Source organism: Otolemur garnettii, unplaced genomic scaffold (assembly GCF_000181295.1).
Source record: "Otolemur garnettii isolate 467f Iridium unplaced genomic scaffold, OtoGar3 scaffold00046, whole genome shotgun sequence".
Lineage (NCBI taxonomy): Eukaryota > Metazoa > Chordata > Mammalia > Primates > Galagidae > Otolemur > Otolemur garnettii.
In genome coordinates this window covers 6421143-6431054 of record NW_003852441.1, presented here as the reverse complement: position 1 = coordinate 6431054, position 9912 = coordinate 6421143, and the positions used below count along the sequence as shown (strand labels likewise).

Sequence of the window (9912 nt, the reverse complement as noted above, 5' to 3'; positions counted from 1 at the left end):
TCTGTCTCAAAAAAAAAAAAAAAAAAGAAAAGAAAAGAAAAGAAAAGAAATATCTGCAACTAGTAAATAGCATCATTCAAAGTGTAGTAAGTGACAGGGGAATGATAGATGACTAAGTCATAGATTACTAAGGGCAGCCAATGAGGGAAACTTACAATGTGATCCCACATCAACATATAGGCCTCAGCTTCCTGAATGGTAATGTTAATAACAGTTCTCTCAGTTCAGAGGTGATGCTATAAATTAGGTTACTTATAAGCCACAGTAAATTTATTTCTTACTTCTGGAGCCTGCAAAGTCCAAGATCTAGGTGCAGGCAGACTCAGTGTCTGGCGAGGCCCCTGTCCGGGTCGCGAAGGTCACCTTCCTGCTTCTTCCCATGCTGGAAGGAGGAAAGGAGTGTCCCAGGCCTCTTTTACAAGGACACCTTCCCACCTTCCAGAGCTCTGCCTGGTGACCCAGTCACCTCCCCAGAGGTCCCCCCCAACACCATCAACTTAGGGGTTAGGATTTCAGCATCCAAATTTGGAGGGGACACAAGCAATCCACAGCACATCAGTACTTTCCTGGAAATTTCTCTATTTGCAGCCTTTTGGCACTGAGCATGCGCTGTTTTTGCTTTTCTCTACTTTACCCCTTTGTGCTGTGTTCTAAATTGTGTTGAGCACAATTCCCTTCAGTTCTTTTAGTTTGCTAATTCTTTTTTAGCTATATTCATACCAATACTCAGCCACCCATTTGAGTTTGCCTATTTTAATGAACTAAATTTACCTTAATCTTTATTATATTTTGAATGTTTTAATTGTGGTAAAATACACACAACGTAAAATTTACCACTTAATTATTTTTAAGGGCAATTGTGGCAGTAAGTACGTTCTACATTGTTGTGTAATGATCACTAATCTCACGAAACTGAAGCTCTGTGCTCCCCACTTCTCTGCCCCAGCCCCTGGAAACCACCGTTCGACTTTCTGTCTCTGTGAATTTGACATAGGTAGGAGCCTCATATAAGTGAAATTGTACAGTGTTTGCCCTTATTTCACTTAATATATCCTGAAGGATTTTCTGTTTTGCAACAAGTGTCAGAATTCCCTTCCTTTTAAAGCTGAATAAGATCCCATTATATTTATGAGCTCCATTTTGTTTGTCTGTTCATCTATCTGTGGGGAGGTGGTGTTGTTTCCGTATCTGGCTATTGTGAATAATGCCTTCATGAACTTGGGTGAGGGATGAAAAATGACCTATTGGGTGCGATAGTATTCATGTGATAGTTACCAGTAACAGCCCAGAATTCATCACTCTGTGATATGTCCATGTAAGAAAACCAGAATTATACTCATAAATCTGTTGAAATTTTAAAAATAAAGAGAAAATAAGAAATAGTACAAATGGGAACTTAGAGCCTAAGAATGAAGAAGTTGACATTACAAATCAGTGAGCAAAGGAGATTTTTTTTAAGTATAAGTATTCAACATTTATTAATAACATAAAATAAACAAAACGCTTTGGGAGTTTTTTGTTTTTGTTTTTGAGACAGTCTTACTCTGTCACTCTGAGTAGAGTGCTATGGTGTCATAGCTCACTGCAACCTCAAACTCTTGGGCTTAAGCAATCCCAAAGGAAAAATTTTTTAATAAAAAGCATTTACAAGCTCAGTGCCTGTAGCTCAGCAGCTAGGGCGCCAGTCACATACACCGAGGCTGGAGAGTTTGAACCGGCCTGGGCCTGCCAAACAACAATAACAACTACAACAAAAAAAAAACGGGGGATTATGAGCGCCTGTAGTCCCAGCTACTTGGGAGACTGAGGCAAGAGTCTGAGGTTGCTGTGAGCTGTGACACTAAAGCACTCTACCAAGGATGGCAGAGTGAGACTGTATCTCAAAAAAAAAAAAGCATTTTAATATAGTTTGCCAACTATTTAGAATAAATTAGAGTTAGCCTATCCTCAACTATGTACCAAATTCCACATGTGGGAATTTTGTAATCAAAGGCAAAGAATGGGAACACTGTCAGGTGTTAGGCTCAGGAAGAGCCAGACCTGTGGAGAAGAGTGTTTGTGTGGGAATAGTGCTTGCATAGAAAAAGACATCAAAGGTCAGAATAAGGAGCCCCTGGAGGACACTGCACAAAGTCATCTTATGAAACCCGAGTTTAGAGAAATTAGTCTGGTAAATGCACTGCTAACAGGGAGCCTACTGGTAAGGGTGTGAGATGAGCTAGTCTACATGTGATTTGGTGATTCTTAACTTTTGAAGTCCCAGAGACTTCTTAAAATCTGATAAAAGTGATAAATCAGTCTATTGACGTCTATACACACACACACACGTGCGCGCACAAGCATCATTTTTGCATACAGCCTCAGAGAATTAACAGAGCTCTTGAAGACAAGATTCTTTTTGCACTCAGGAAAATTGAGTTTATCTCCCCAACTGTACATTGTGGCCGTGAGAATAGTAACCATCCTTTTCACCACTGTATGCCAACAGCAAGCAACGTCTTTTCCATGTTAGGTGACTGAATATGTGTTAAATGATTGGATGTGGATGTAATGAGTGAATGCTTTCAATCTAATTATAGAAAAATTTGCAAATTTGGGTGGTGCCTGTGACTCAGTGAGTATGGCACCGGCCCCATATACCAAGGGTGGCAGGTTCAAACCTGGCCTGAGCCAAACTGCAACAACAACAAAAAAGAAAAATCTGCAAATTATTGACCAAAAACAAAAAAGTATGGAAATGAGTGATGCCAGTTGATTTCTTCATACTGGATGCACAGAATACATTTTGTCCTCTCCTGGCTCCTCTGGAGTATCATTGTTCTGCTTATTTTGTAATGTAATTTGTATCCTTACTTCTTTTTACCTTCCCCATCCCTCTCTGACAGTATCAACTGCTAACAGAACCTGCTAATAATGATGGAAGACAATCCAGCCTAGATCTGATTCTGGCTGATCTGGTGATTCTTAACTTTTGTAAATTCTGAAGACTTACATGAAATCTGATAAAGGTCATGATCAGATTTTAGGAATTCTGCGAAAAGGTTTTTGAGCTCTACCTACTTAAAGATGATGCCCTAAATCAATGTCCTCGTCCTGACCGCTCAGCCTATCTCCAATCCCATGTCTCAGCTGCTTCTGAGGCACTTTATTAATCATTTACCCATACCCCCAAATTTCAGATTGTCTAAAATGAAACTTACCATTTACTCAGACTTCTTTTTCAACTTCATTATAATGGAACCCTAATGCATGGTCTCAGGACCCTAACATTTTCAAGCTTTTGGATTAGAGATACTTAAATTTTGGAGGCCTTGGCTCTGTCCAAAAATTCTGTTGGATGTTATAGACCCCTCCCAAGGAAAGAAGTGCACATTTGCTGACACAATTGCACACACAAAAAGTTGACTTCTCTACAGCACATCTAAATGTTCCAGGCTAACAACTCCTTTGGTCGACAGTGACACATATTTCTATCCCCCTCCTATCTCCACATTCTTCCAATTTTTTTTTTTTTTGTTCAAAATGTTTTGCATATTTTTCTCTTTCATTTCTGTGTCTACTGGCTTCATCTACTCAATTTAAGTCAAAATAGCTTAATGCCCAGAGAACTTCAAGAGTCTCCTAATGGGAAGATTTTAATAGCAGGAGAGGTCCATAAGCTTTACTCTGTGTTGGATTAAGACCCATGACTCTGAAAGACAAACTCATTAAGAATTCTTGCTTAGAACTGGTGTAATGTGTAGAATGTTTTAGTTGATAAAGAACTTGGAAAACAACTCATTCCTATCACAAAACATTTTTATAGAATTCACCAATAAAACCATCTGAGACTGGATATTTTTGTATATGTATGTAAGGGGATAGAAATTTTTAATAATCAATGCAATTTATTTAATAAATATAATCTTACTCAGATTTTATGTTTTTCCTCTCTTAATTTTGGTATGCTGTAGTTTTCAAAAAAATTTCTAGGGGCAGCACCTGTGGCTCAGTGAGTAGGACGCCAGCCTCATATACCGAGGGTGGTGGGTTCAAACCCAGCCCCGGCCAAACTGCAACAAAAAAATAGCCAGGCCTTGTGGCGGGCACCTATAGTCCCAGCTACTCAGGAGACTGGAGGCAGAAGAATCACCTAGGTCCAAGAGCTGGAGGTTGCTGTGAGCTGTGATGCAATGGCACTCTACTGAGGGCAATAAAATAAGACACTATCTCTTAAAAAAAAAAAATTTCTACTTTACTGAAGTTGTGAAATTTATTGGCACGAATTTGTTAGTAATATTCTCTTGTTATCTTTGTTTTTTTTCTGAGACAGAGTCTCACTCTGTTGCCCTGGGTAGAGCACTGTGGCATTACAGCTCACAGCAACTCATGTTATCTTTTTAATGTCTTTGGTATGTAGTTACAACCCATTTTTAAATTCCAGATATTCATAAATTTTATTCTTTTTTTCCTTAATCAGTCTCGTTACAGGTTTCTCAATTTTGTTGATTTCTGCAAAGCACTAGCTTTTGGCTTTGTTGATTTTCTCTGCTACTCATCGGTTTTCTACTTTAAAGATTTCTGCTCTAATCTTTATTGTTGTTTAACTCCTATTTACTTTGGCCACACTTTTTTAGAATCTTAAGGTAGAATATTAGTTCATTGATTTAAAGACTTTCTCTTTTTGTTAATATAAGCATTTAAACTCTAAGTTTCCCTCTAATCACTGCTTTATCGGTATCTTATAAATTATTAATATGGGCTACTTGCAATATGGGATACATATTAATATGTTGTATACTTATTATTATCCAGTTTCTTCTTCTTCATCTCACAAGAAGAAATCCGTTGTGATCTATGCATTACTTAGAAGTATATTGTCAAGTATTTGCCTTAGCAGCACATTGCCTTGAATTTGGAATTAATGTCAATGTGATCAGAGAATATACTTTACGTGATCTCAATTATTTCAAATTTATTTTTACAAAAACTTGTTTTATGGCCTAGTCTGTCTTGGTGAATATACCACATGTGCTTGAAAGAACGTTTATTCTGTACTTGTTGAGTGAGTTGCTTCACAAAATTCATTAAATCAAGATGTTTGATATTCTTGTTCGAATTCATATGGCTTTCGTGATGTTGTTATTCATTCTATCAACTGTTGAGAGAGGAATTTTAAAATCTTCTGCTTTGACTTTGAAATTGTTCATTTATCCCTTTAATTCTGTTCATTTAATTCTGTTCAAATTTTTCCTTCCTGTGTTTTGAGGTCCTGTTATTTGGTGCATATCTATTTATTCATCTCATTGCTTTGTTTTCCTGACGAACTCTCCCTTTTATAATTATGAAAAATATCCATCTCTAGTATTATGCTGATTTGAAGTCTATGTTATCTGATATTGGTAAAGTTATTCCAGCTTTTTATGCTTCCTGTGTATATGGTATGTCTTTTATCCACTTACTTTTGGCCAACCTGAGTCTTTATCTATTATGTGTGTCTCTTTCAGAAGCAGGTAGTTGAATATTTCTTTTTTTTAATTCCTTCTGATAATCTCTATTTTACTTAAGTGTTTGGACTATTACAATTTAAAGTAGTTTTTGATGTGATTGAATTTAGAGCTACCATTTCATTATTTTTTTTGTTTATTCCTTTAACTTTGGTCCCCATCTTTCCCCTTTCTTACTTTATTTTGGATTATTTAGTAGTTTTTAAACATTGCATTTGAATTTACTGAGTTTTGGGGGTTCTTTTTAGTTTCACTTCTATTGTGTTTTTGTTTATTAAAAAATTAAAGAATGCTTTAAGGATTACAATGTAATCATCAATCTTGCATGATTTACTTATATTTAACTTTACCCCACTGCATGTAAAGTGTAGAAACTTTGCAGTCACAGGGGCTCTTTATATGGTAGCTGCATCGGGCATCTGTATTACATTCATGTGCCTTATGAGCATCTTGAGACAGTGTTATAACTTTTTCTCTCTCTATATATATATTCTTAAAGCAAAGTAGAAGAATAAAAATATTTCCTTTTTATTCAGATTGTTGTCATTTATGACACTCGCTGTTCATCCCTGAATATCCACGTGCTCTTCTGGTACCACTTCCCTTCAGCCTGAAGAATTTATTTAAGTCTTTCTTGCGAAGAAGTCCGCTGGCAAGAAATTATCTTATTTTTTTCAACCTTATTTTTTCTTCAGCTTCGTTCCTAGACGACATTTTCTATTGTTGACAAATTTTTGTGTGTGTGCTTCCACTTTTGTTTCTGTTTTGCTTTTTATCTTCCAGCTTCTGTGGTTTCTGAAGAAAAGTCTGTGGTAATTTAAATCAACACTTTCCTTTATATATTGTGTTTTCCATCCTATTTTTAAGATTTTTCTCCTTGTCTCTGATTTTTAGCCATAGGATTATTATGTATCTAAGTATGGTTTGCTCTGAACATGTTTGGTTTGGGATTTTTGAAATTTCTGAGTCTGTAAATTTATTTTTTTCACAAACTTTGGGAAGTTTTTAGCCATTATTTCTTTCTCTGCTCTTCTTCTGGAACTTTAATTACCTGATGTTAGAGATTAAGATACTGTCACACAAGCTGCTGAGGCTCTGTTCCTTTTTTTCTTTTTTCTCTTGTTCATTCTGATCTATCTTCAAGTTTATGACTCAATCCTTTAATATTCTTCTGTTAAGAATATCCAATAATTTTTTTAATTTCAGATATTACACGAAGTTTTAGTATTTATTTCCCTTTGGCTTCTTTTTATAAGTTCTATTTTGCTTCTAAGAAGTCTCCTCTTTCTTGTTTCAGAAAATGCTTTCTTTTACTTCACTGAACATAGTTGAAAAAGTTGAAAATGACTTCTTTAAAGTTCTTGTCTGATAATTCCAACATCTGGCTCATCTTGTGGTGAACATCTGTTTATTATCTTTTTCATTTAAAAATGGGTCATATTTTCCTAGTTTTTTTGTGCATGATTTTAGATTGTGTGTTGGACATTGTGAGTCTTACAGAGACTCTGAGTTCCATTCCAGTCCTCTGGAAAACACTGATTTTTTTTTTTTAATTTTGGCTGTTGATTAATTCAGGGAGATACAAATTCTTGTCTATGTACATAGAAGTTCAAGTCTCAGTTTAATTTTAAGCCTGTGCTATGCTGCTGTGAGTCTGTTCCATGGAAAAGTCATAAGGGTCAACCCCAAACTTACAGGGTTCATTTACAGAATCAGGGGACCTCCTCTTTCTCCAACTCTCTTCCCTGCATGATTTCCCCACCCACGGTTGTCTGGCCACTTTCTCATCATTTCTCTGGTCAGAGAGAGGAGAATTTTTTTTTAACTACAGAGCTTTAGTTGCCACTTTATGACAGCAACCCAGTTTCAAGGCAAAGTTTCTCCAAAAAGGGAAACTTACCCCTGTGCAAGCCATTTCTCCATGTTTGAGCTTCGGTCTATAATCTGCCCAATTTTGTTTACTGTTCACAATCATTATATAGCCGCTCAGGTTATACATCTAGTAAGGAAGTAGAAATGAGATTTGAACCCAGGTGGGACTCTGCATTCCCCTTTGGTATGGAGGCCGCCGCCCAAGCAGAATTTGATGATATTCATCTTGCTGATGACATAGCAGGGAAGTATAGTGCTGTGAAAACAGCCTACTTCAAAGAGGAGGCCAATGTTCTCATCTAGTTTGCTGCAGACTTGCGGCAAAGCCCTGCAGCCCCCCACCTCCTCTCCTTCTTTCCCTGTGTCTACAACAGAAACCAAAACTTACTTGACAATAATCTTCAGAACTATCCCAGAAATAAAATGAAAAGGCCTGTGAAAGTCTGATGAAAATAATACTATGACTGTAATTCTTGTTAGCCCCACTCACAAACTAACACTTCATTTTCTAAGTTTTACAGTTACGACTTCAACAGAGAAGGACCCAGGAACAATTGGCTAACCACAGCATAATATCACGTGAGTACCTGCATCTCTTAATTACTGACATGCTACCGTAGGACAATGCCATTTGGGAGCTGGAAAGCGCCTCAGAGGTATTTAGTCTAAGCAATGTATTGATCTTCCAAGACCCTTATAGACTCTGTGTCAGCAGAAATCCCAGCCCTCAGGTGCTTTCTCCCAGGTGATACCTACCCACCCAAGGGGACTAGCTTTTAATGATGCTGCTTATGTCTAAAATTCCAATGTGATGGGTTTGTTCTCAGGGTAAATATAATTTAGTGTGGGCATCTCTCACTTTTCTCCTACCTTTAAAATTGAATGCAATCACGGTTCTTTTCAGAAGTATCAATCACAATCAATTTTTTCCTTATGTCCTCGGTTCCAATTCTGTTTGGGGTATTTAAGTGCACAAGTAATCGAATGCTGTCAAGCATGTCCTTTCTGGAAGATAGTATAGCAATAGCAGTTTAGCATAAATGATATAATGTGGAATACAATATTGGCCATAATCTGGGTTGAAGAAGAAGCATTGTCACATCCTTTAGAAGACATGTATGAAATTTTGTACCCATTCAGCAGTTAAAGCTAACTCTTGGTTAAGCTATGGAAATAGGGAAAAGGGTCCCCTGGATGAATGAAGCCATAGTTCACGTTGCTCTATGTCACACAGTCTAATTTCCTTCCCAAGAAAACTTAAAAATCACGATTCATGATGACTCTTACAGAAATCCAGGTATCTTTATAACTGCCATAATGAGACTCATGACTATTCAGGGTGTAGTATGAAAGTTTGACCTTGACAAACCATCTTGTGGTTAGTGATTTTGAAGCCCTGTACTCCTAACTTAAAATTTTTAAGTACAGTCTGTATTTCAGAGTCAAAACAAAACTAAGAATTTTTCAGGCATCTTCTTTTGTAATTCAAAAATAACTCTTTGTTCATGGCTGAGCCCTGCCAACAGTAGGTGACCTTCTTGGAAATAACTTTTTAGAGATTTCCCAAACACAGAAGAAACAACTCACCCTGCAATTTCAAGGCTGTTTAAGCGACATTTACAACCATGCTGGGGAACCAGAGAAGCCAGTGTATGTGAGGCTTGTTTCATCTTAGCCCTTCCTTTGAGATGCTAAGACTGAGAGAAATCCAAGGGCTACAGTTGTCAGGTCTGTTAAACACACTGTCACCCAAAGCTGATCATCTATCCCCTCACTAATGATTCTTTCTCTATAATCCTGGAAAGATAAATGGAGCAGATAGACCCTCCTGAGGTCCTCTTTCAGCCAACTCAAGTTGTTCACAACTGATTTAAACTTCAACCCATGTACTTGAATACTGTGAGCCTGGGTCTTGCCATGGCATTTGGATGAGAATCCACATGTTTTTGAGGTACATAGGGTTAAATCTGGGGATCAGTAAAAATATCCAGTGAAGGTCCTAATTAGCCCTATAGTACATACCTTTTAAAATAATACCTCTCATGTAAGTTATAGAAATGAAATATTCATTTGCACAGTAGTGCCAAGTGGAGAGACTTTGGGCTCCAGGATTTCCAGGATCAAATAGTGTAGACATTAACAATGTGCCCTCTTGACAGAAGTTTTTTGTATCTGTAAACCATTGCATCGTTAAGATAATTTCTAGAAAAAAAGTTTTGCAAATAATGAAATGGTGTTTATTGTATTTTTTTAGAGGGTGTTTGTTTTTAATTCAGCAGAATGATAAAGGTTTTTCCTGATCTTTAGAAACCTCCTCTCAATCAAGCATTCCAAAGGTGTGAATCCTGGTGTGGAAAAATGTCCAAGCCACAGCAGGTGCATGTGGCAGGCCTTGCCTGGATGAGACATTTTTTCGTTAGCTGTCTTAGAAGACTAGCCCGGGAGCACAGTCTTCACCTGCAGAGAGGCGGTCTCTTCAGCCCCATTGGAGACTGAACGTGCAGCCCACATGCAAGGCAGAGCAGTGTGTTTCCTTTTTTTTTTTTTTTTTTTG

At 37.3% G+C, this 9912-nt stretch overlaps 1 protein-coding gene across 2 annotated transcripts in view; it reads left to right on the top strand.

Annotated features, from left to right (window-relative positions):
- Positions 1–9912, top strand: part of MYOCD (myocardin) — a 99829-nt gene that overhangs the window by 34517 nt on the left and 55400 nt on the right. For both annotated transcript variants that reach the window (XM_003791081.1, XM_012805977.1), the window contains exon 2: positions 7872–7937. In XM_003791081.1, the coding sequence (XP_003791129.1) occupies positions 7872–7937 (66 nt within the window). The remainder of the gene's footprint in view (positions 1–7871; positions 7938–9912) is intronic.